The 27,997-nt window shown below is 43.4% G+C and overlaps 1 protein-coding gene across 1 annotated transcript; it reads right to left on the reverse strand.

The window, feature by feature from the left end:
* Window positions 1-2,460: 2,460 nt before the first annotated feature.
* Window positions 2,461-27,997, reverse strand: efnb2a (ephrin-B2a). The gene is made up of 5 exons (XM_023298362.3): window positions 27,135-27,997; window positions 18,264-18,547; window positions 9,436-9,528; window positions 8,232-8,342; window positions 2,461-6,457 (listed from the first exon to the last, which is right to left on the reverse strand). Exons 1-5 carry the CDS (start codon window positions 27,245-27,247, stop codon window positions 6,048-6,050), a joined length of 1,011 nt encoding a protein of 336 aa, XP_023154130.1. The 5' UTR covers window positions 27,248-27,997; the 3' UTR covers window positions 2,461-6,047.

Below are 27,997 nucleotides of genomic sequence, written 5' to 3' on the forward strand. Positions count from 1 at the left end.
TCTATCATTTACTGCCTCCTAAAATCATGGAAATTATGATGGTCTCATTCTCATTATCAGTGGTTGGTTACAGCTATATGAGCAGCAGCCAGAAGAAAGGTATGGCCTAAGGGCCACATTTCAAACCAAAATTGCTCTTTCTTCCACAAATGATCTTTGGTTTGCTTGATACCTCTGACCGTGTTGCAAGGTTTTAATCTCAAATTCAGTGGTTCAACCTTTATCAAAAAGAAAATACAGACTCAATGACCTAGTGTTGATACTAAACAAAAGCCAAGAATCTGACGGTTCTAATGTAGACATTGCCAAGAATGCTGGCTAGCTAGATGCTTGGCTGTCAAAGCTATAATCTTGCTGTTCCTCGATACCCCTGGCTCACAGACTCACAGAGAGCTATGATGGCAAGCTGATGGGCTTTATGAGCTGATTTGGTGGCTGGCTGGGTGGTGCTAGCCAGCTATAGTGGACGGGATGCCTGGCTTGCTATGGCTATGTCTCTGCCTGACTACGTTTTGGCAGGTCTCCTCTTGACTCACTGGCAGCATGACTGGTTATACAGGCTAGTTGCCTGGAAATATTGGCCGACAAAACAAGACTGACTCACAGGCTTAGTGACAATTTGGCCCTGTGCTGGTTCTGTTTCAGAGAGTAACCATCATCCCACTGATAGGAAACAGGATCCCTTAATCACTGTGTTCACATTACATCAACAGAGAGTGGACCACGCTATACATAGACACACCTTCACTGTGGGCGCACAACAGTGTTGTGACATCACATTAATCTCTTGTGTTGTACTATTTGGCCAGAAATATGTTGACCCTTCTTTTGGACTTGGGCTATTTTTGGGGAGGGAGTGAAATGAAATGGACATTAAAGGGTTGGACACTACACATCTAAAATGACAAAGGCCCCAGGTGTACTTGCGCATGGGGACCATTTTGCAAAACGAGTTTGTCAGCATTTCTTAGTCCCAAATCACAGATGATGGCATTGTCCTATTTGATATATGACTGTGATTTACAAATTTCTGTTGGATTCGTGAGTCTAACAGTGCTACAATCCTTTTGCTCATGCACGGCATGTAATCACAATCAGTGTAAAATGAGTAGGAAATAATTTGCTGAAAGTTACAGGTTGTATTTGTCAGGACCAAATAGAATTGAATCAGGTAGCAGGACTAAATCCTACAACTCTTTGAATTTGCTGCAGTCTTCACTTAATTATCCCTGACTTAGAAGTTGCTGTACCATTACTAGCCTGTATTTGTTCCCGAATAGCAACCTGCTGCCATTTTTCGAAGGCGGTTGAGCATAGCACATTTAATTAAGAGGCTGCTACTATAGTTAAAATAGAGGACAAGGAGATTTATTGTTGTTATTTCTTAATATAGACTTACATTGTTGTATTTGACAATTTTCAAAGGTGTCTCTGATCTATAGAGTCTAGAGGCCATTTTGACCTCACAGTTGTGAAGTTATTACTGACAAGTGTATGGAGTTAATAGTACCATATACAATGATATTTTAGACATGACTAGTTCAGACAGCAGCTTGGTAAAAATCCTTCACTGTTTCAACATAATGCTCAAAGTCAAGTCTACAAAAAATGGTTTTCTCAGTTTTGTTTTCAAGAACCTAACCCTTTAATGCACATGGGGCAAAAGTGACCCAAATCCAATGGAAAACGTGTATCTCCTGACCCATGCTGCACATCAAAAGGTTAACTGGCCTATAGAGAACTCGGATCTCAACCCTTCAACTCCTTTTGGGTGACCTGCCACAGTAGTACATTCTATTTTTAAAATGTCTTGACAAGCATTTTAGAACCCCATGGCCATTCATGTACACTGGACATGCATGTAGTTGTGTAAAAGGAAGCACAGAGTTGAATGTTTCATTGTAAAGTTGTGTGATAGGGGCATGACGACTCGAGGACGACGACATACTCATTGATGAGATCCAATTCAGAAGCTAACCTCAAGAAGTGTCTGTGTCATTGTTTCCAAAGCCTCCATTTTTCCCGTCTACATGTCAACACTGCAAACAAAGCTTCTGAAAAACTCAAGCCTGGAAGAAATTTTTATAAATTTATAAGATTCCTTTTCAGTGACCTACACTGTGCTTGCCAGTGGCTTACACATAGAAAGAGGTAAGTTGTTTTTTTTAAAGGCAGACCTTATCTATTACCCAATGCCAGTGTTAGCCCTGACTTGTGTTCTTGTGGCTGAATAAGACCAAATCCCTGCAACATCTTCTAAACAGATGGAATTACATCTTCAGCAGTTGGAATTTCTGGAATTTTGTTTTCCCACTGTGCATTTTTATCTATATGTTTCTATTGTATACTGAAAAATAACATCCATGACCTGTAAGACGCCGTGATGGTGTGTGAGAGTGAACATTACTTATTCATGCAATAGGACAGCAGAAATGCAAAGCAGCACAGGCAGACAATGCGTCCATAGGAAAAACATTTTATTGAAAAACATTTTCAGTTGGTAACAGACTGGTGGAATGTGTGTCATTTATCCTCACTTTGAACTTGTTTTAAATTTTTGAATGTTAAAACCATTTTTTCACAGCCTGGCCATCTCATACTGCAAGGAAAGGGGAGAAGTGGGCTACAGCCATCCAGTAACCATGACATAACTAAAGAAAACCAAGGCTAGACAAACAAATAATGCAAATATAATACTGCGTTACTCACAAACTGGGCTGAAATAAAATCAAGGACAACTGAACACAGAACGAAAAAAAAGAAAAAAGAAAAAGAAACTAATTCAATAAATATTTATGGTACACAGTTATGGCACAAATATGCAGCAGTCGGTTTGGCAACTTTTCTCTTTTTTTAAACCAAATTACCATGGAAACAGTGCAAAAGGGGAGGGAGTGGGGAGGACACAGGCTTTCCATCGAGCGCTAGCTAAAATACATAGCAAAAAATTCAAATTTTATACAAAACATCTTACTTTAAGAGTTTATAAAAAATGTTTTATTGGGTTCTGGTCAATATTTACATAAGCTATTTACCAAAAAGTAGTATGCTCTGTTTTACTGAAGTGTATTCCATTTTTTCTGTTCTTTTTTCCCCATTTACTTTCCTAAAAAGGTGAATAAGGCTATTGTAACAACCCAGGATCCATATACAATACAAACATTAATGTATTTACAGTTTCTTACCTACAGAAGTACGGTGCAAAATTACTGAGTCAAGTGACCAAGGGCTGACCATACGAGCAAGGCATTTTACAGTAGCCTGAGGTGCTTCTCCTAGCCCGTGTGCTAAGGCTCTCACAGCATCGCTACCACATTTCCGAACAGGTCATAACAAACCCGGTCAATGTTGGGAGAGCATTAGTCAAGTGGCAGCTAAGAAAAGGACATCAGATTCAAAAAAACTAATAAGATTGTCATATTCTGCCACCGACAGCAACTAAACAGCCATTTTCTCTGTTGTATCTCTGTGTGATTTTTTTTTCTTTTTACCTTTTCTTCATACCTGTTTAGGTGTGTTACATATGCTTTTCAATGGTTTGACTTTTCACAGTTTACCTTGTACTACGGCACATAGTCAAAACAGAAAAGGTTAAAATAATACTACAAAAAAATGCAGAAAATAAAATCTAACAGCAGGCTTGTGTAACGAATTTTGCTAGATTTGTGTTGTTGGTTTGTTGTTACATCTTTCAGTGGTTAAGAACACTTTCCATAGGTGTTTTTTTTTTCTCAGAATTGATTAAAAAAATAAATAAGAATTGCATATTTGCAGATCTTGTAGCCTCGCAGAGGCACAAACCTCAGATCATACAAGGCTTGGCTTTTCGGTGAAATTTGATGTTCTTCATGAACAAATGAGGATGTTTACGATGGGCTGATATATGCTTGGGGAAAGGCCTAAATCACAATAAGGATCCTAAGCCAAAGATATAAATGAAGATGAAGTCACTGAAATGCACACACACACACACAGACACGCACACACACACACACACACACAAACACACACACAAACACATACATACATACACACAAACGTGCACAGGGAATATGAAGGTTATGTATGAGGAGAATTGGGCGCACTGGGTGTTCATGGGAGTTATCCTTTGGGAGATGCTACACTGAGTGTGTGTGAGACACAGCTACTCTGCCCTTGTGTACACCAATGTGAGCTATTTTGGGTCTGATAACTCTACTCCCCTCACTGCCTTCCCGGTCGTCCTCCTCAGGACCGAGCTCATGAAAATACAGGACTCAGTGGGTCAAGAGTTATGAAATAATCAAAAACCTAAATTGCATAATGTGCACTTATACCATAATATATTAACATTACTTCTTCTTCTTCTTCTTCTCCATGCCGCCTGACTACACCTGTGCTCTGTGTGTCTATCATAAATAAATTCTGCTTTTGTTTTTTTTTAATTTTTCATCTTTTAATGTCATTTTTTTTAAATGTACATCTATTTAGTAAAAGGAAAAAAGAAAAGAAAGAAGTAAATCAAAAACTTACAACATGGAAATGCTAATGGAGACTGAGAAGCAGTCACAATGTAAGTAGATGTCCCTGTGCTTTATTTAATAACAAGAATAGGAGAGCACCGGTCACGCTGAGTTTGGGCCCCTAGGGCAACCTTCATCATCACTGGACCCCTATGGGTGAGCGTTACAGTACCTAGAACCATTTCAGCCAGCTATGCTAACCTCAACTAGATCTCAGGCCTCTATTTCACCTGATGCGCAAAAAATGGCAGTAAGGCGAACTGGATTTCTTATTGCCCCTAAAGCTTTCCTATGTGGAAAGCCCAGGTTCTAGAGGCGAGCCCTCGCTACTAAATCTGTCGGGATACAGCTGCTCTCCAATCTCTACATATAACTGTGTCTCTCAGTGGACCGCTGTGGAAAGTGGAGGTACCAAAGAATAAAAGGGGAGTTAAAAGTGCTGCACTATGTAATATGAAAGTCCTCCACTCTTCCCAGAATCCAACTGGGCAGACCTGACGTCATTTTTGAACCCTCTCACAAAGAGATAGTGTTTTTCATGCTCTTGCCTCTCCTAGCCACTGTGGAGTCACTTGTATTTGAACACCACGTATGACAATGTCTCTAAATGAATATAAAACCTCTATCAGGACTATACCAGGAGAATAAAACCAGATATGACCAAAAACAAGACCAATAAATGTTTACAACAAAGGGGAATCTGTTTTTTTTTCCCCCTAAAACCTTCAAGTAACATCTGAGAGGTGTGATTTAAAAACATATCTGGGAATGAGTATGAGTGGTGTGATCCACACTTAAACCCAAACAGTTCACATTGACCAGTGAGACAGTGTGTCTGTGCATGTGGGTGAATGTGTGTGTTTGTGAGGGTGAGCATGTGGGTGGTAGAGTGAATGGGTGATCGCTGTAAGTCTCTCCAGAGAAGTCCATGTAAGAATCTCTCTCCCTCTTCCTGGTCCAGCTGATAAATTCACACAGTCTCTCTGGCTTTCAGGGAAGGCAGCCATTTTGTGAGTTCTTGCTCAGCCCACACCCTCCATTAACTCTCCTCCTCATTTTTTGTCTCTTTTCCATATATATATGCCTATCTGTCCCAAAGGCTAAAAAAAAAAAAAAAAAAAAAAACACGCTGTGCATCTGTCTAACTTCCTGATCCCACAAAAACTCCTCCAGAATGTGGGCTGCAGTGCACAAAAATAAAAAAATAAAAAATGGTGCCCCAGTGGGGAAAGAAGAGATCATCCTCTCTATATCCCAAAAGTCTCAGAGAACAGCAGCAGTGGCAACAGCAGCCTTCTCTCCTGCCCTCCACTCATCCTGTCCACACCGATTGTGACTGAACCAGTGACAGGGTACGAGCAAAACTTTGAGGGAAAAAAATAGTGACAAAACATGAGAGAAGAGGGGTAGGAGTTGCCAGAGTGAGAGAGACAGAGAGACAAAGAGCGAGAGTGTTCGTTGGCGGGTGTGCCAGCGGTGCCTGCCGAAACCAAAAACCCGCTCTGCCCGTGGATTGTTCCAGTTCCCGCTTTTAAAAGTTTCACCTCAGACTTTATAATAGATATTGGCCGGGCTCTGAGGCGGCATCTCCTGAACTATGTATACTGGGTGTCCATAGTCGCCGCTGACCTTCTCATAGTGCGGGCAGAAGACGCTGTCAGCAGTCCTGAGCGGAATGATGATGTCGCTGGGTTCTGAGCCGTTATTGTTTCCACCACCTCCACTCCGTTTAGGTGTGGCCAGGGTACTTAGAGACAATGTGGCCGCATGCTGCGGGGAGTGTTTGCGGTGCCGCCGCCGGTACTTGAGCAGCAGCAAGACCAGCATGATGATGATGATGATAAAGATGACGCTACCTGAGGCAATGCCAATAAAGATGGCTACCTCAGAGTCGATTACACTGGAGGACTTTCCACCGTTTCCGTTGTTATCGTTGCTTTCTCTGGACGCTACATCTAGAGGAACAAAATAAAGCAAAAGTTAGTAAAATGCTGTGTGCAAGCCTTTCTTCATGTACATGTCAAGCAAAAGCTCCAGGGGCAGGGGGCAAGTGTTTACAGCTGTCACACTGAGGGGCAAAACATTACAGTACAAATAGGGATGACAGACAGTCTCTTGTCAAAGGCACATCTGGTGGTGCACATAATGAAAATGAGCCCTTGAGAGAATTTTACATCCTGCCAATTGTCACACCTGACCAGTCACTGTGTAAACAGTGAGTGTGCTGATCATATTGCCAGAAAAGCAGCCCCTCAGTTGTGATCTTGTAAAGCTATGGGGGCAGGGGGATCTTAGGTGCTGCTTTAAGAAGGTAAGCAAAAGCAATGTTCCCTTTCTCAGGTTTTCCCTGCCTTTGGCTTTCATTTTCTTTACCATCTTTTAATTATTTCTTCGGAAAGGCAGGGAGAACAGACTAGCAGCCCATCTGAGAGTGAAGCCCGTCTATAGAAAGCTTTTGTATAAAGGTCACATTCGATCGGTGGCTATTCAAATTCAGCCAGTGAAGACTGTAACCTTGAAACTAGGGCAAGCACAGCCTGACAAGAGATACACTGACTGGGGAGATACAGACAAATGGCACTCAGATAAATTGCATTTTGAAAGACATAAAAAGTAACTTCATTTTCTAACTAACAGCCCCAGAGGGAAGACAATAAGAAAGGAATATTTGATGTCATCAGTGGACATCAATTATGAAAGTCAAGCTGTGCTCTGACTCCCAGCAATGGACACTCTAGTTCAGATCCAAAACTCAAGGGCGAGTGTGTTCTGTTCTCCCTAGGATGAGACCGTGTTCCCTGAATCGGTAGGATTACTGTGTCCCCCTGTCTGATGCGGCTCTCCCAAGGGCCTAAAAGTGCTTTAGCTGTGGTAGTGGGGAGTGGATATAGGATGGCAGGCAGCCCAAAGCAAGGACCCTGTCGTTGTTATACAAGGGGATTATGCTGCCTCAGACACTCTGCCCATTCCATTTTGACGCCCATGTGCTCTGCTATCGGCCAGGATGGAGGGACAAGACATAAAAAAGCATGAGCAAGGACAAGAAATGCAGAGAGAAAGATGTTCATGTCTGCCAGTGTGGATTTAATGGGAAGATTGCATGTTTGTGTGCTTGACGTCGAATGGATTTTGGAGTGAAAACAGACAGTCTTAGACAAGGCCACGCCCTCAGTGAACCGGGACGTGAGGGGAAGGACTGGAGGACTGTTTATGTAGGTCAGCTTGTTTTTGTTCTTGGCCCTTCCTGTTCTGTACACAGCTCGCTGTAAATGAGATTTTTAACTGCAATATAATAGCAGAGATATGAGCAGTCAGCACATCGCTGCACGTCTGTCTAAGTTGTGATTTGGTGCAGAAACAAGTGTGTAACTGTACTCAGAACAGGTTGTTAAAAAGATGGCAGACAGTGATCAGATCGTTTTCCTGAAAATGTCACTTAAGCAGTGGGTTAGGGCTGGAATGAGGCCAGCATGGAGATACCTTATAAGTCCTTGAGGGGCCAGAGATGCCTATCAGTTTTATGGGCAACATTCAATTACTGGCCGATGAATCGCTGACCTTTCTTTCCTTCACACATACAGCCATGCCTCTGGCCACACACACACTTACCTAGTGCTATCTGCGCTTCGCTGTCTGAACAATTGTGCTCCCAAATGCCAAATAGTTTCAATAAATTCTCCACTCAATTACTACTTTCCCAGGATTTAAGCCATAAAAAGGTGATCTCACCTGGTTTCTCCAGAACGTCATTAGGGTTGTAAATCTCCTTGCCATCTGAGTGCTTGGGAGGGTACGGTACTCTGGTAGGGTTGTCTTTGGGTGAAATAGGGTCAGAGGGATCTGAAAAATGAATATAATATGCACAGGAATTAACAGTGAATGTCAATGTTGTTTCACTCATATTAAAGGACAGTTTCAGATTTCATTAAATTGACAAGGTGGATATCTTTATTCTGATTGTCCTGGGTAGTTTAACTGCTGGTTTGCCACCCACCCCTTCAACTGGTTCCACATTAAAGCAAGTTGCTTCTACAACCAAGGCTCTTCATCTCCCAGATATGAATGGACTGAACTATGAAAAGTAATTAATGCTTGTGTTTTTGGTTCTGCTATAGACCAATGTGGTTTTAAATGCTGATAAAATGTCTATCAGAGTATGTCTGATGCTGAGCAGACTCCAAAACAGTCATGCTAAATGGTGGAGTAATTCTCTGAGCATCTGCTGTTATAATCACTCGAACTCCCTGGCTGAACTCTGCGACTGAACCACACAACTCTTTTAATAAATCTGCTGATTTGTAAGCAGCTCTTCTCAACACTGGAGCTGATTTTCAGTACTAGAAGGAGAGACAACCGATTTTCAGGCCTATTCAGCACCTGTTCTTTTCTTCCTCGGTGTGCAGCAGCTTTGATTAATACCCAAAATGCAGCGATTCTCAATAGCGCTGAAGCTGGTGTTGATGAGAGGGCTGACCCTTGGAAATAACCATTCCAGGTGGCAGCCTGACAACGGAGTTATAAATAATTATTGCCACAATTACGGACAGGTTCTGATATGTCCAGTGTGGCTGGATGCAGGGCTTGCTGTGCATGTTTCAGACATGACAATTGTGTGCATATGAACTAGATTTGTTTGTATAGAAGGCCTCCTGTTTGAAAGACTTGTTAAAGACACAATTGTGTGTGTCTGTGTGTGCGTGTGTCTATGTGTGTGCACTTGAGCACATTAGGCTTCCGCTAGATTACATTTCCTGCCCCGTCGCAGCCCCAGGTGTCACGGAGACGATGGAGCTGTGTGCTGCACAACCTCCCATGACCTCATTAGGGCATTTTCAGAGTCGCACACAATTTTGTGCTACGTACATGCTGCATTGTGACTGCCTGCTCATGTTTGCAGGAACTCACGGCTGTAAGTCAACGATACAACACTCACTTTGTCCCACTTTCATGATTATCTTCATGGACTTGGTCTTGCACACTCCCCCTTCCTGGTTGTCGATGCCCTCCATGGTGCCATTAGATGTTGCTAAAGCAGACATGAGAGAGAAGTCAAGGTTAGAATTAGCTGTCACGGCAAGAATCTGGTAGGAGAAATATGTGTTGTGGAAATTGTGTTGCCATATATGCCTTAAGCCTATCTCACAAAAACAGCCAGTTCCCAAAGACAACAGAAGCACTGCTGCGGAAGGATATGACTCATACTCCCTTTAATAAAATCACCATTTCCCCGTTCATCACCTCAGTCGCTCCTCTCAAGCGGTATTTTTCACATCCCCAAAGTCAATTAGCTTGAGTAATTGTGACTGTAATATCTCTAACTGTGCTGATGGGCTTCGTGAAGGAGGCAGTTAAAGGAGGTGGGAAAAGGACTGAGAGAGGACTGAGATGACACTGGCCATCTTGGCAAGCTGCGGGAAATTCAGCGGCTTATCGTGCATTAGTGTAAACGACACCCCAGAGAGCGGTAGCCAGTTATTAAAGAACACACTTTTGGATTTTAAAAGCTCTCAAATGCTGTGATTTGAAAATCAAACTTGCTGCCAGGCTCAAAGAAGAAGGAGAGATGTGCTGACAACATGAAAAAGAAAAAATATGCAGGAACGTAAACAGGAGGGGATGAGAAACGTTTTTTTTTTTTTTTTTTTTTTTTTAAATAGGCACTTCTCCAGGAGAGGCAGTAAAATTAAGGGAACAGAGGGAGGTAATAAATACCTCAATGGCTCTCAGATGAAAAGAGCTTAAATGATCTGAAAAACATTTAAACACGGGAGAAAACAGAAGTGCACTGCTAAACACTCTGTTGAAGATAGCAGCGGATGCTGGGCGAGAAATCTGGAGGGGCGGAGCAAGACGTCCCACATGTGACAGGAAGAACAAAATGAGTCGGGGAGGCAAATGCTATTTGGGCCTTTTACAAGTGAACATTGCATTTTCTTAAATGACAATAAAATAAATAAATACTTGTGTCGGTCTTGTACAGATGTGGCCCACATAGACACACACAAAAACAAAATGCAAAAGTCTGAGCAAACTGCTCTGACAAAGTCCAGTCAGCTGGGAGCCTATTAGCTGCTGCTCCGCTACTCTGCTCTTATACTTTTATCTGGTGCTGCCTCTAGAGGCTGCTGGGTAGAAATGCAGCGAGCATGCATCATGAGTGGGCCAGGGAACAGCAAGCAGGGAGGGAGGGAGGGAGGGACGGAGGGAAAGGCGAGGTGGGGGTAGTAGGGCTTGTGGTCTATCAGGTCAGTAACACAGAGGCTAACGAGCTGCCAGGGCTTAGCGGCTTGGCTTCCCGCCAGTGCTCAGTGGCCCGCATTCACTACGACCGCCCCCCCACGACTCCCCTCCGCTTCCTCTCCTGCATCTCTTTTTCTCCTCCTCTCTCCCCTCACTTGAACAACACCCCATCATCCACAAGTTCCTCCTCTCTAGGGCAGCCGCCTTGCAGCCGTCACCTTATCCCCTTGCACCCCATTTTAACCATTTTTACCCCTCCCCTTATCGCCACTTCAACATGTCTCCCTCCCATTCCTGCAGCTTCTCCGTCGGCTATGAGGGAACTGAAAGACAGGTGCTTCAGCAACATCCTGAGTTAAATAGCTTTGAAAAATTAAGGTCTGCACAGTCGTCTGCTTTCTCTTCCTCCTCACTGTTGTCCCTTTTCTCTTTTTCCCTTCCTTTTCCTCTCTGCCAGCAACCAATCATTTTGATCCGAATCCCCCTGCTTCAATAAGATGGTGATGGGAGTGGACACAAAGAGCATGTTAACAAGGACTCCCTCCCTCCTGCCCTGCATCTCGCCTCCCCTCTCTGCCCCTGTCTCCTTCTCTAGCTGACCTATGGCTTCAGTGGAGACCGAAAAGCACATTACCAACAAAGCTCCTTAAAGGCTTGTGCTCTTGTTACTCCGATTGTGTATGTGTACGCGCATGTGTGTGTGTGTGTGTGTGTGCATGTGTTCATTTCATAAACCTGTTAGCACAACACACATGAATTTTACAATCCTGCAGAATGCCATTAACCACCCTAACGCTATTTACTTTGCTGAGCAACGGGCCCAGTGAGGGTGTGTTGTGTTTGGGGCAGGTGGTGTTGAGGTGAATGCATGCACAAAACCACTTGTTCCTGACGGGTCTGAGTTCACAGGGTGAGAAATGCGATGAGCTGCCAGAAGGTGCATTTAGATCTCATCTGCTGCACATATAGGCACTTGTGTCACCTGTTTCCCATGTGCTCTCTCCTTCCCTTTGCCCTATATAAGCATTTAACACATCAGCACCCCTCTACGAGGAAGGACAGAACAGAAGCTTCTTCCTTGTCAAACCTGCAAAAGCAAATCTTTTCAAACTTGGCTGCAATAAATCCTTGACATTTAAGATATATTAGGAGGGGGATCCTTCAATCTGTCTCATTTTAAAGTTTAAATTGTTCTTCCCCTTTAAATGCTGAGTAAAACACACACTCTCAGTGCCAAGGCTGCAGTCCAGGCAAGCCTGACTTGGATTTAAACAGAATGTGATTGTTGAATGGGCTAAGGCTGGCTGAATGACTTGGGCCTCCTCAGCCCAGTCAGAGAAGCCAGACCGGACTGGCTGACAGACTAACTAGCTAGAACTAACCAGCTAATCGGTTATGCTGAGGGGAAGGAGAGCAAGGGGTTGGGATGGACCCCCATACAAGACCCTCACTAATGGATTTAGTCACCAACTAAATGAAAAGAAGAGAGGTGGGGGAGTGCAATAAGAAAAAACAGGAGAAAAAACAAAAAGATTAACCCACTGCTCCAGCTACTGTGTGACCTTCTGGAAGCACATGGAGAGAGAAACAAGACGGAGGAAGGACAAGGAAACAAAAACTACATCTCATTTTCCCTCAGCACTTGCTTCATCATGGCTGAGTCTATTTTTAATATTTTTCATTTACCATTGTGGTTAAGTTGTTGTTGTGGTTTGAAAAGACTATGCTCTCAAACACAGGCATTCCCACACACACACACACAAAACAGTGGCCACAACAGGGAAAAATCACTCACTGGCTGTGACAAAGTACCGTTTGAGACCAAAGTGACAGCTTGAGTGGGTCTGTATAAAATGTGCCAGCACACACACACACACACACACACACACACACACACACACACACCTTCAACCACACACAAGTCACATGGAGTCTCAAACAAATAGTAGAAGTGTGTCAAGGAAGTCTCCTCACTTTGAGTGTCGGCCTGCGTGTGTTAGAGGCACCTGTAAAATTATCGCTAGCATGCAACAAGCACACAAGCACTCTAGCAGCAATCCCACCTCCTCATCGTAAACGCACCACAAGTCACCCTCCACCTGCAGCCATCCTCAATCTCCTTAACTTCATTTTCTCCTGTTGATCAAATCAAGAGAGTGGAAAATCACCAGTTGTGAGCTGCAATCCAGATAAAGATAATGAGCTCCAAATTACTTTCTCTCCTTTCTCGTGTTGTTATGTGGAAGAAAAAAAAAACTCTAGTTCTACATATTTCTGAGCCGGCCAGAGCAAAGATGGGTCACCCAGCTTTCCCCTCTGTACTTTTGAGAATAGCATGTAGAGCTGAAAGTAGCCATTACTCTAATGGTGAGTTCACTCTCCTGTACCAGCAAACCTTCAAAGTTAAGCTAGAATCAGAGAATTTAGACTTTTTTTGCTCTCAAACCAACTGATCAGTTGCTATAATAGCTGTCAATTAATTCAATAGTTAAATCAATGAGATTTTTTTTTTTGCAGGTTAAGAATTATGTGGTAAATTACTGGTTAATTTTTGTGGCAATGATTAGCTATAAGCTAAAAGTGTATTAACTGTCCATTAAACTGAACCTTCTTCTTCTCAAAAAAAGTGCCAGGTTTCAGCTGGAATGAAGATTTCTGTAACTACGAGGCTTTAAAAACAAACATAAACATAAAAAACCAACAACAAAAATAGTCTCATGTTGCAGTAATACAGTCTGAAACCCTTCAAATCAAATTAAGCTCAACATTCAGCTGAAACAGACAGAAAACTAAGTTGCTTTGAGTCGTCTGTTCCTCACAGCTTTAAATTCTGCACTGTGAAATCAGAGATCCGGTGTTAATGCATTTATTTTACCAATTAATAACAAATTATTTAGTCTAAAATGAAATCAGAAGTTTCCAGGCCCCAAAGTTACCCTCAAACTAATTTCCAGGTTAGATTACCAGTTTAAAACTAAAAGACAAACCTGAGAAATACAGCAAATGATCACATCTGATGAAGCAAAATAAGATCAAGTTTGGCAATTTGCTCCAGAAATTGCAATTTCTTAATTTATCACGAAGGAGAACTTCATGAAAATTTTTATGACTTTCGAGATTTTTAGATTTCACCGCTATTCCAGATATTTTAGCTCTTAGTGAAAGCACAACTATTTGTGGTGCGGTATGGAGAGCTTTTATGAAGCTTGAAAATGATACTTTGAAAGCTGCTTCACTAACACTGCCAAATTCTCTGGGTACAATTAATACACAATGCACTGCCGAAAGACAATGCTGGGCCGCTCATAAATAGTGGAACAGAGCAAAGGCATGGCAACAACAGACTGAAGAGGCCTCTCGGTCAGATGGATAGGAAGAGAGAGGAAGTGTATTGCAGAGACAGAGAATGGACGTATGGACAGATTGAGGGTGAGGGAAAAGACAGACAGAGGAAGAACAAAAGAGACAAATGAAGCTACAATCTAAACAGTGAGTGTCATTGCCATCCGTCTGGTTGCTGTGGAGCGTGAACACATCATGACAGTGCACTTGTTACAGGCTGGTTAATGCCCGTCACAGCCACCTGCCCTAATCGCCCACGACAGGGGATGCCTTGCCCCTGTAGGGACCCCAGTGACCCTCAGAAATAAGCCTAGGGCAAAGATGGGTCACCATAAATATCAAAGCTGACTGACAACCACCCCTTGCTATCCTCTTTGCACTCCCAAAAACACACAAACATTTGAAATACATTATTTAAATCCACTTGAGTTTAGGTTATGTATTTAACATTCAATTAGCACAGCAGTAAGCAATGGTTTAATTACAATGTCAGGTGCAAAAAGCACAGTTCAGCTGAGAGCTGCAGTAAAAATCCATTTATTTGGAGCCTCTCTCTCCACTTAGGTATTTCTCACACAGACACAGAAGTAGCAGTGACTACAGCTGATTAATTCTGCCACCCATTTTCATAATGTGATAATAATGCCACCGCCAATCTAATTCTCTGCAGCTTGCTGAACTGCGGTGAATAAAGAACTGATGGTTCCAATCACACAAATCAGATGAAAATGCTAAAGTGTATTTTAAATTCATGTCAAATTTAAAGAGTGGAATGTTCTCCCTCAGAGCTTGTGTTCGAGTTCACGACAATCAGAGTAGCAAGGAGGTGACGTGATTTTCTGTTGTGACTAAAGCAAAAGGTGATTAAAGCCTTGATGAAATTTCCTTTTTCTGCATTTCTGCATGGGCTGTAAATGCAGTCTTGTCCTTCTTCTGCCCTTTTTAGCTCATCTCTCTCATTGCGTCTATTGCAGTGCCCCCATTCCCTTCAGCTCTCTACTCCCTCCTTCTCTCTTTAGCTCTCTTTCCTTTTCCCTCTCTTACTCCCGTCCTCCCCTCTCTCCCTCATTAGCTCTCTTTCATTTTCGTCACTCGTTCTGCCCCCTTTCCCTCCTTCTTCATCTCTCTCCCCCTCCTCTTTAGCTCATGTGATCATCTAGCTCACTAGGTTCTCTGCTGCAGGCCATGCTGCCGCAAACAATCACATCAAACTCATCTGCTCTCAAGTGGAGCAGCATTGTGCGCGGCCACGTTAAAAAGGCACACTAACACACACGTGCATGCATAGATATAGAAATGTGCACATATGAAAGCGTGGTAAATCTGCATGTACACAGAAGCCCTTCTAGGCATGCAAGCAAACACAGGAGACAAAGTTGATAAATTCACAGCTGCACTCACACATATGATAAGAACTTACACAAATACCCTTTTTGTCATTGTCCAGAAACATATCTGACCGCATGGTTGAGGCGTGCAATGCTGAAACCTCATGTCAGTTATATGAATGTAAAGGTGTGTGTAGGGGGGTTTAACATACCCGTCTAATCTACGTCTAGCCTTGGCAAAATACTCAACACAAGGCAGTGCTAATCCAATTGGACTCAGATCCGTAGCATTGATGTGAGGGCCTTGGCAATTGTGAGAAGAAACGGAGGATTAAACGCTGGTTAATTAATTACGTATCAAGTGCTCACTCCAAAAGACTGATGAAATCCTCGCAGTGAACTTTTCTATGGCGGTGTCACACTCACATGGATCTTGGACAGCGAGGCTGGAGTAAGGGGGGGGGTGAAAATACTTTTACATAGAAGTACACAGGGAGAGTACAAGTACCTATTAAGCCCAAACCACTTTCATTCACCACATACGTGTAAAAGCAATCAGGCCTACATGCAAAGACTCACAAACTGGCTGGATATGAACAATGCAAAGTAATGCAATGCAACAAAATTCAACATCTGCACATTTCTGTCACTCTTCGTCCCTTTTTTGTTTTGCTTTTTTGCTGTTTTTTAGTGTTTACTTGGTCTGTACTCCAAGACCCAAGCAAAGTACACAACACAACACCACGATGAAAATGCAGGGGGCTGTCAAGGCTGCAGAAGTCAAGGAGAAGCAATTAACAGCAAAAAGTCACACTCTTCAGTGGAGAAACAGCTCACCCTCTCCCCTCTTTAGGCTACACATTAGCATTTTGGGTAGCTGGGAAGAGAGGTGGGATGGTGGCTACAAGAGGAGGCGGGTGAAGAAATAGGGATGTTGGTAGAGGGAATTTGCACGAACTGCAAAATTGGATTTCCCAACCCCCTTTTTCAAGATTCAAATTGAACTTTCCCACTTTCTTTCTGTTCCAACTTGTCGATTTGACAGGCTGATGAAGAGGAAGGGTGTTTTTTTAAGCTTGAGGCGGTGGGAAATACAATAATCTCAGGAGATACATGGATAAATAGAGTGAGGCAGGATGTTGTTGTCATAGGTCCTACGTAAAGCAACAAATGTGTGCACAGAGGATCAGCTTCAGGCTGAAACTCCAGGCTACTGAGGAACAGAACAGCGTGTGTGTGTGTGTGTGTGTGTGTGTGTGTGTGTGTGTGTGTGTGTGTGTGTGTGTGTGTGTGTGTGTGTGTGTGTGTGTGTGTGTGCATATATGCTCGCATGCACTTGTATCTGTCTGCTTCTCCAATCCTTATGCACCCACACCGCACTTCCCCATCATGTTCCTCATTAACCTGAACGTTACCCCGTCTTCTAGGTTCTGATCCACCACAAAGTGGTAGCATTCAGCTGCAGGAGCTGAGGCAGAACACCAGGAGAACAGAGCTAAGCAAACATCAGCACTGGCTCATCAATAATTAAGCGCAGCGTTTGGGGTGGAGGGAGACGAGGAGGAGACGAGAGGAGGGTGATCGTCTTTGTACTCCCTGAGCACACACACAGACACACACAGCCCACAAATGTAATGTAATGGTCTGATCATTTTCTCTGGGTGTTGATGATCATTTCTTCGTCATCCAGATAGTGCCAGCCTTTTTGCCACCAAGCTGAATATGTAAAAGCTAATACAAGAGAAAGAGAGAACCATTCTCATGCATTTTGAACTGCTTTCCTTGCTCCAACATATTTACTGAAAACACACCTAACCAGAAAGGCCACAGACATACCTGTTAGACTTAAACACTCAAGACATGCCCTGCCATGCAAACAACCTGCAGCTATGACCCATTAGCGACAGAGCAGCCACTGTTGCGGTTTTAAACATACTTTGTTTGAAGCAAATGAACATATTGTGCCTGTGAACCGGTTTCTCTGACAAACACAGGCTACTGCATTCAGTTCAAAGCAGGGTTACAGTACAACACAAAACAATTTTCTCCTGCACATTTGTTTTGCAAAATTCAGCTTCCTCTACTACAACAGACTATTTGGATAAGAAGCAGTATTTCCTGCTCGTCTTTCATCCTCTCCTCACTCTCCTTTCTTCCCCTTCCTTCTACTCAGTCAGAAACATGGCCTTCCCCACTGTGACAGCTCACAGATGGCTATGGCAGAGCCTCGCAGATGGTCCTATCTGCAGCGAACCTCCCCTCCACCACACCCACCACCCACCCCACACACATACACACACACACCCCCATCAGTGGCACACAGATGGTATAGTCCACCTCCCATGTTTCAAACCAGGGGGCCGTCACTAAACCACATCAGAGCTTCCTCCCAGGATGGCGTTAGTACATCAGAGGCAATAAGCAAGGTAGAATGGCCACACCTGCACCATGGGACTGGAAGACACTGTTTCACAATGGTTTGGTTCGGCGTGGAAATTCTCATGTTGAATCTTGCTAGCAGTTTGGTTCAGATGAGAAACAAGTCCCACACTGCAGATTCCTCAGTCAAAAGTGTTTACTTCATGCTTATATGGGCAGAACTCCATGAAAAATCCTCTTTCAGATAATCTCAATCTGTGATGTTCAGTGAATTTTCACAGCTTTCCTCAGCCTCAGCCTCATCTCCTTCGGTTTCTTTCTGGAATTTCTTAGAATGTCAATCAACATGTTGGGAAGCAGTATGAAGTTGTTTTCAGCATTAAGTTATTTGTGTTGGTCAAGACAACACTAATTGCAAAGTGCAACCAACTAGCTAATGCCACAGTATGGTGAGGGATGAACAAATACTTACAGATGATGTAGTAGTCTTTCCCTCTAAAGAACTCCAGTCCCCACAGATTGGGGCTGAACTCCTGAAACTTGAGGGTGAACTTGACATCCTGGTCAGGCTTAACGCAGTTGAGGAGTGGTGTGTCAGCCTTGGTGATGGTGCAGCTCTCCAGCTGCTCCCTGGGCACCATGTACACCTTGTAATACTCCACACCATCGCTGATCCCACCATCCACACGAGGGCACACAATGTCCAATTTATCCCCAATCTGGGGGTACAATACCACACCTTGGCCTGGCACGAATCTGAAAGGGAGGCGGAGAACGAGGACAGAGAGAGAGAGAGAGAGATGGATATTAGTTAGGCAGCAAAACTGAATGAGAAGTCATTCATTATGCGTCATGGATTGGAGTGTTTGCCATTGAGCCTCTCCATACTTGCAAAACAGAGAAGACGGCTTAATTATTGATGTGGTAATTAGTGATTGTGTCCATTAATTTTAAATGATGAAGAATAATGGTGGAATGCGAGATGTGCATGTGCCTACACGCGTAGTCCAAAGTGACCCCCACGTTAGAAGATAAAATCACTGAGCTTTTCTCCTGCATTGTGGCAGCGATGGAAGAGAGAATAATTAACAGGATAAACGGGGAGAAGGCAGCGCACATGCCGGATGTGAGGGAAATGATGGAACAACATTGGCATACAAAATAGAAATGAAAAAACAATAAAAAGCCAGTAAGGCGAGGCAAATCTACAACAACAGTAATGGCAGTGGAAACACACACAAAAGACAGAGAGCCGGGAGGGGTTTTGTCTGGGAGTGTAGTTAAATTTCCCTAAATTCTTCCCCAAAGTAAAATAATGTTGCCATTTTGTCTCCAAGTACAGAGAGCCCCTGCAGCATTCCTGTGATTGCACACTCATACACATTCACAGTTTGAGCTTGAGTTAGAGGTGAAACCTTGTATTTATGTGCCAAACAAATTTGCCCCATGCTTGAATACAGTTTGGAAATTTAACTATGCATGCCCAGGAGGCTTTTTAAAGCATGCTGTGAATACTGTTAGATGTAAATGAACAACATGAACATCTAGTGGGGACCATTTAGAAAACCAGCACTTGTGGTACTGGTTTTCCAGGAAGGAAGGATGAGAAAAATTACCTTTTTGAGAAATAAAAATGTAAATTTATATAATACAATTATATAAAGGATTGTATTGGAATTGTATAAAGGAAAAGAGCAACCATTCCTAACATTTTAAGGATGGAACCTGCAAGTTATTAAAAGTTTGGCCAAATAAATGACTTAAATTACTAACAAATGACGAGAAATGTCAAAGAGCTTTCTAATTATCAACTAATAACTTGAGAAGCGTACTTGCATTTTGCAAAACCATTTATGCTATGGGTGGAACAATTGCAACACATGCATCCTTGTCACCAAAAAAAAAAAAAAATCACGCATTTTGGTTCTTTCAAAGATTTATTATAGATCTTTTGGGAATAAGGAAAAATATGCTGGATCCACTACAAACATACAGCAACTTAAATGATCAATTATGCTGATATATAAAGTTGTGTAAAATTGTCTTACTGACATGGCCTCTTATGGCCTCTTCTTGTGTGTAATTATGATTGACTACAGTTGCTGACTCCTCTGTATCAACTGGTCCTTATTTAAATTGGTTCACTTACAAGACTCTGCCATAAATGCTACAATGAGAAAGTCTAAGGAGCTGAGTACAGATCTGAAGTACCAAATCACTGATTGAACAAGTCAGGAAAGTCACTTGGAGCCATTTCAAAAATATTTCAGATCTCAAAATCAACTGTGCAATTGTTTGTAAGTATTAAGTGCACAGTACAGTCGTGTCACTGCCATAAGCAGGAAGAAAATGTCGCGAAGAGAAAATTGCTCAATTGTAGTTGAATTGCATCAACTCTGTCAGTAGCAGTGGCAAAAAGGTAAATACTTGAGATGAGAGTCAAATAATAGCATGGCTGTATGTATATTTTTGACGCAGCAGATTTTGTCTAAATTCCAGTAGACCTATAATAAATTGAGGAAAAAAAAGACTGCTTTTTTGTGACAAAGATGCTTGTGATTTAGCCATTCCATCATAAAATATTGAGAGTTAATCTTCATGACACACACAGGGACTGTGAAGTCTCACGAAGCCATTTTTTTTCTTACAGTACTTCTTCTGCCGACCCATGTCACACACACACTTTGTCTTTCAACGTACAAATGTAGACACATACATTATTTCTTCTTGTCTAACCAACAGCATGCATCATCTTCTTGGCTTCTGGCAGGAGCGCGCACACACACACACACACACACACACACACACACACACACACACACACACACACACACACACACACTACAGCAGCAGTTAACTAGGCCAAGTGAATATTTTTTATGCCCTACACCCCCTCAGGACATACTCGGTGGTGGTGCAGTGTGTCCAGTGACGGACATAGGGAGAGAGAGAGAGAGAGAGAGAGAGAGAGAGAGAGAGAGAGAGAGAGAGAGAGAGAGAGAGAGAGGCTATGTATGTCTATGCATTGCAGCGCCATCTAGCATCATCTTCCCTACATGTGTTTGAGGAGGGGGAGAGTGAAGGGAGAGAAGTGGAGCACTGAGCGAGAGAGAGTTAGAGAAAGGCAAGGTCCTTAGAAAAGCCTTAGGTGTTTCACATCTACACAAATGTCGTGGAGCTGTATGTGTATGCATTAACCCTGTGTGTGTGTGTGTGTGTGTGTGTGTGTGTGTGTGTGTGTGTGTGTGTAGGAGCATGGTTGGAGATATTCAGTCATGCGTGCAAGCGGGCGTGTGTGTTTACACAGGGGCGAAAGCATGCATGTATGTGCTGATTGTAAACGTTGTGGTGTGCATATTGCAGCTCATGCCTTATCTACAGAGGTTGATATATAGGAGCATCACTATTCTGCTTCCGTACCAAAACTACAAAGAGGTGGATGACAGATTAGTATTCCACACGTCCATTTTGTATCACGTTTCGTTCATCTGGACCCATGCAACACTGATGACAACATGTTTTCTGAATCTTCTGTCCTCTGGAATGCAGAGTCTGCACTTTAGGATGAAATGTGACATTTAAAGGAAAACTGAGCAGCAGCAATTTGACAGCTATTCTGGCGAATGATTTACCATTTTATGTTATTTTCTTTAAGGAAAACCATAGTAATTCAAATGTCAGGACTTGATGCTTTCCTCTTTCATACATGCACTTATAACAGATATTTCTCATACTTCTGAAGTTTTCTAGACAAATAAAATCAATATGAAAATAATATGCAGATTAATTGATCATGACAGTAGCTGTTAGATGTGACAATAAAAAATGGTCTCATAATGTTTTTTTGCTTTTTTAATTGTTCATAAAGCCCATAAGTAAAGGTCCTTAAAGCAACAGTGTCCTTGAGGGGGGTTGTGCTATTGAAATGGGAGAATGGGAACGACTGCTGTATAGAATTGGCTCTCAAAAACGTTGTGCCAGAAAAATAGTAGTTACTGGATGTATCTCCAGTTCTATGGTGAGAAACAATAACAGTGAAACAGGCTTCACTATTGGTTTTGTGCGACGGGCAGGCTTTAATATGTGGTTGTCACCACTCCTTGGCTTCCCCCCTTAATGCATTTAGTTTAAATGTCTATTTCACTTAGTCACCTCACTCACACACAGACCCACACCTACATATTCAGTACATAAAAGGCAATCAGGTGAATAATATCTAGTCTTTTCTGATGACAAATTTGAACAACACCTCTCTGACAATACTATCAACCAGGACCCTGGAGCTCCTACTCTGCTGCATAAATGCTATCTTTAGTGGGAGCTGGACAACTATCACAAAATCAAACATAACTAGGCCTACACAGAGCAAATGCAAAAGAAAATGTCGTCCAGGCATGTCCTCATCTCTTTCACTAGGTGGGCTTCCTGTGCGTTCTTCCAGACAGAAAATCAGATACGGTATCAGAATGGCTCTATTCTGCTCTTTCACTGTCTTTACAATTCAAAGTTGAGATCTGCCTTAGCCAGGGGCAAATACACACACCATCCTCTCTATTACACTGTTGTATTTTAGCCAGCTGTTTTACAAGAAAGTGAGTACAATGAGAGCATTCAATAAATGCAGACACAGAAGAAGAAAAACTGTTTGAATGTGGGTTTAAAGATAAGCTGCCAAGAGGTTGATTAAGGGTAAATATGAACTACTCTGGATTGTGCGACTAAAACACACACACACGCACACACACAACACACACTGGACTGTCTCAGGAAATATGGCGAGGGATTGGGTGAAGACAGGTTAGACAGTCTGCTGATTTGATGGGAGATGCTGGATACCGGACACCTGGCCTAATGGCAGCCATCAGAACAGACAGCAGGTAGGCAAGGTCACTGAGACAGGCTGAGGAGGCCCACAGAACTGCTGTGTATAGAAGGGATGAATAAAGGGACAGGGGGAGGCAAAACAAATAAAAGCTTTTGCTGCCATCTCATGATTGTAAATGCATTTGACCCCCACCCTCCGCTTCATGCTTTACTTCACCCATTCTGTCTCCCAGCTCTCCTCAATATTTTAAAACAGGGAGGTTTGTAGACTCACTTTCTACAGTGCATCTGCCGCAGTAAAAATGTAAGACGTTTTCTGTTTCTCCCCGCATTCCCTCTCATTAACCCCCTTCATCCACTGTGGAAACCACTGGATTGTTGGATTTGTGTGTGACCAAACAGAGTGAGTTATAGGAAAAGAGAAAAAGCGAAACAAGGGCAGCGTGGATATTTACTGCAGATCAAGGGCAACTGTTTGTGTATCTGAATCCCAGCTGCTGAGCGTGAATTCATTAAGGTGGCAGATAAAGAGGCCAGGCCAGGGCTGTAGCAAGGTTTAATCCACCCGCGTTTCTCTGCAGCATCCAAACTTTCGCCCTCTGTCGGCCGAGAGGACAGAGGTCTTCACGCAGAGTGTCACCCTACCCCCTTGGTTTGGTTTGCTTCGTCCTCTCTGGTTCTGCCTACGCTCTGTACCTTCAGCCTCTACCTTTCATCCAGTAATCCAGGCCTATGGGATCCGTGCAGGCCTAGACATAATTACCCTCCCTGCCCCCTGGGGCCCTGATGCTTTGTTCCCTTCTTCACTCCTGCTCGTTCCATTTCTTTCTTTTTTCTTCTCGCTCTGTTATTTTATTACAATCTTAATCAGCAACTTTTCTCTTGGCAGTAACGATAAAAACGTCAGCCTCCACAACACCAGCAGTGTGACCACAATCGCAGCAGGATTTCCTTCTCTCCTTCATGTTTTTTTTGGATTTAAGCGACGGATCCTTCTCTCTCTCGCAAGAAAATCGGAGAATTAAAGTTAAATTGCGAGGGTGGAGGTTCTGGAAAGGGGGAAGGGCGCCGCTTCGACATTCAGCACAAGACCTCGTCAGTCATTCATGACAGACCTGCATCTCTATGCCACCTCCCTCCCTCACTCCCACACTCCCTCCCTCCATCCTTCCACATTCACAAAAGGACCCACAGAGGTGCCCCCGTGACTGCCCGGTCACAAAGGGCCTTTGGGGCTTCTGTGTAATCTCTTAATGAACTGCAGTGGAGGAAAGGGAGCTCTCTTTTTACATAAACCATGTAAAGCAGGCCTCTTTTTTTGTTTCTCCCTCCCAACTACAAAATGGATTACCAGATGAAGGAGGTGTGTGTGGTGCTATGTGATGTGTCAATGTGTGGTGGGGGGGGGGAGACCAGGGTAGGGAGGAGGAGGAGGAGGTGGTGGGGTCATTCTTTTGCTTTTTTGTTTTTTCTTAGAAGGTTCACGCATAAGGGCAGTAAAGTAGTAAAGCACAAACAACAAAGAGGTTTAATCGACACAGCCGTGGGCCCTCTGAAGGATCCTTTTTTTTTACTGATAGATGCACACACACTGAGAGAGTGAGAGGGAGAGAGAGCTGGCTGTTTCTTTATCCTCTCCCCCAGCCTACATACACACAGGCACACAAAGGCATTAAACTGGCCCGGAGACTCCACGTTTCCAACATTCATCCTTCCTTGAATAGTCAAAGAGAAGGACTAACACAAACTAAAAGAGAGACACAGCGACAGAGACAACTGGGTCTGCTGAACATATTGCTGACCTGCTGAATAACGATATTCAGGCTGCAGTTCTCTGTTACAGAGAAGCAGCCATGGGGACTATGAACAGGCTGCGAAAAGGGGATCGCTGAAGTTTGGGTATCCAGCCGATACTCTTATCAGCCTGAGTGTGAAAATAACAGGTAGTTCACATTTTACTAACTGGCCACATCTTCCTTTGTAAAAAGGTAAACTTGTAGAACAGATTTTTGGTTGTTTAGATTTTTAGTTGCAAGTGATGCTTAGGTGAAACTCCAGATATTGTTCTCCAACAACTCACCAAAAAATGGTGCCCTGTCACACAATGATATCACTCTCTGGCCTCCTACCTCTGAACTGCTCACCCAGACAAAAAAGCAAAGCAGAAACGCGCACACATGCACGCGCTAATTCCGCCGGAATGCCCGGTGTATTTTTATGGCAGCCTGAGGCCTATCCTTGTAAGGCTGGACGCACTTTTATTCTTTTTGCTCCTTTTTTTTTTTAATTGGATGTGATACGCCGAGTGTAATGACTTAGGCTACTACATTACAGTTTTTCCAGTGTTTTTAAAAAGACAGATATGGGAGCAGTGAAGAGACAAAACGTGAGTGTGTGCTTGTATGAAAACTATCTAGGTTCTCTCTGTGCGTAAGACTCAAGCAAATGTCTCCTGCTTGGCAATTTGTTGGCTTTTATTATCAACACAGTCTTCAAAAGCAAGTGGTCATCAAATGGCACCATATATAGTCTCAAAACTCACAACATCACGGCTCTACTGAGAAGCAAACTGCTGCGCTGTGGGCTGAAAATAGGTGGGCTATAATAAGTTTAATGTGCTTTAAAACTGTCTTTCTTTATTCTACTGAACTCTTTTGTCTGGATACCAACGCGTCTGGACAGAGAAAGCCGTGGCAGTCCAGAGGCTGGAAAGCCAAGAAGCAGACACTCCCGCAGACAACGCGGCAAATCCTCCTGAAAGACGCGGCAGACTGACCGACGATCGCTGCGCCGGTAACCTTTATTCCCGGCAGTTAGCAGCCTGCACGGAAGCCTGCTCCAATAGACACCTGTTAGCCTATCAGAACTTCCCCACAGTGAGTTTTTCACTGAAGCAGAGAAGTCCTTTTGGCTGCACTGGAGCCTGGATCTGAATGATAGAGAGGAGTTGGGAGTTTGGCCGTGACCAAACGGCCACAAAGACGGGCGCCCCCCGCCGGGCCGAGACCAGGGGTGTAGAGGAGGAGAAAGACACCTTTTCTATTAGCAGAAAAAAAGAATTTAACCGCCTTTCTTGGCCTGGGTGAATATTTAGTAGGGTCTTGATTACCTTAGATTGGAGGGTGTGGAAACAAAAGGCATTAGAATGCTCTTCTGTGGCCTGTTTGCTCGCATTAATGATCAGCCACTAGATCACGGTTAAAAACGCACACTGTCGTATGGAACATACATTCAATAGCAACCACTTCCACGGCTTTTAGAACACGGCTTCTGCCAGGTATCAGAAGTGGCTGTGCGCGGTTGGAGAGCAGCAGTTTGGAAGCGCACGGCGGAATATTAAAAGTTTCCACACCACTAATCATGTTTCCAGTATATATAATTCTAAAATCCAGATCACTGAATTATTTGACCCTGACAAAAACTGCAACCCAGCATTAGAGGCCCGGCACAACGTCCCACTAGCTCCACGAAGCCTCCGCCTCGTCGGGAACAAACAGGATTCATCTCTCTACAGTTTATACCATGAATTATTATCATTATCCTCAGTGACCAAAAAAATTACACTAAATATATGATCTTGTGGAAACACAACTGTGGGGGAACAAAGAGGCAATACCATGAGGTGAGTGTAGCTTCTAAGCTCTACTGTTTTAATTTGTTACAAATCTATTACGAATTTGAATTATGTAATAAATATAACAGGCCGAATTTATTGTTGACCTAAACAAGCAAAGCGTAACATTGTCTTTAAATTCGTTTTTTTCTCCCCACTCCACAGCTAAAATATAATGAGCATCACGTCTCAGGAATATACTCATTAAATATGTGTATAAAACAAACTGAGCTGATACCCTCTGAGGCAGGTTTATGGAACGCTGAGTGCCACCGTAACGCACGGCCGACCGGGCCTCCGCCGACCACCGCGCGTATTCCCTATTCCCCAACGGCGACCAGACCAGGCACCAACCAACACATAGATGGATCTGTGAAGCAGCTAAATACAGCTTCCTTTGTCTTCACTTGTATTTTGGGGAGATTGCTTTAGCATTCTAGGGCGCACTGACCTCCCTGGTTAAACTCGATTCTTGTCAGTTAAGCTAGAAAAAAACAGACTGAGTTGGGAAAAAGTGTGCGAAATAAGCCGCACAGCGGGCAGGGATTGATTCCGAATTTACACGTATCATTTAGCTTCTCTGAGAGCACCGTGAGGACCAGGCTGTCTTTAGTTGGACAAAACCCGACTTTCCAGACGCAATCGCATTGCCGTGGAAAAACGACTGTGCGTGGATAAATTCAAACATTTACATCTACATCTGCCCTGAGAGCTCTTTGTTCTGCTCGTGTGTATATTCTAAATTAAATGGTTATGTTGGAATTTTGAGTCGACTAATTTTACGCGTGTATGCTGCGGACAATGAGCAACCAACATTAAATTGCGTGATTTTCTGTCATTAAATCCACACGGGCAGCTTGTGCGGCGCTAAGGGTCAGTAATGAGCGCGGCTTGCGCTGCACTTACTTGGTGTTTGTTGTGTTCCAGTAGATGGACTCCAGGATGAGCGCCCGGCACAAGTCCACTTTGAAGGCAATAAACAACACTCCGAAATAATATCTCCACATCGAGTCCCCCATGGTTAGTCTGCGCGCCTCCGGGTTGGGTGCACAATCCGTCTCAAAAAAAACCCCGACTGTGTATGTCCATTCAAAAAGAAATCAGAAGACAAGCGCTCCAGAGAGAGCCGACCGAAATTTCTTCACCTTATATCCCGATCCAGTGGGGATGCGCACGAACCAAAAACCCCGATCAGAGCATCTCCAGGTCAGAGACCTGCTCCGAAAGCCAAAGGCGCACGGCAGTAGTTCATTCAACGCACTCTGCGTTAATATTCTCCCCTGTTCAGGGCGCAAGGTTTCAACCCTCTGTTATACATCCCTCAGAGAGAAAAAGTGGTGGTGTCCGCTGTGCGCCAGGCTTTAGATGGAAATCAATACAAATATAAATCCCTCTGCGTTATTGTCCAGCAATGCACGCCAAAATCCAGAGCAGCGGCAGAGAAAAGTACGAGGATGGCTGGTGGTGGAATGGTGAGATATTCCCCTTTCAGCTGATGCTGGTGGTGGTGAGCAACAAACTGTGGGTGACAGCAGCAGAAAAATGAGGGCGAAACAATGAGGTCGGATGGTCAAAATGAAGAAAATGATCAAATGTGAGAATGAAATAAATCAAAAGAGCTGGAATGGAAGTTCTCATACTAGAGGTCCTCCCCCCAAAAACAAGTGCCTCAGCTCAATCCTGCAGATCCGTTCCCCCGCAAAAAACGCCCGCAGACAAACGCAGGGAGGATGATGCCTCAACGTCTGTACAGAAACCTGGATGGAAAG

This window comes from Amphiprion ocellaris, chromosome 11 (genome assembly GCF_022539595.1).
Source record: "Amphiprion ocellaris isolate individual 3 ecotype Okinawa chromosome 11, ASM2253959v1, whole genome shotgun sequence".
Classification (NCBI taxonomy): domain Eukaryota; kingdom Metazoa; phylum Chordata; class Actinopteri; family Pomacentridae; genus Amphiprion; species Amphiprion ocellaris.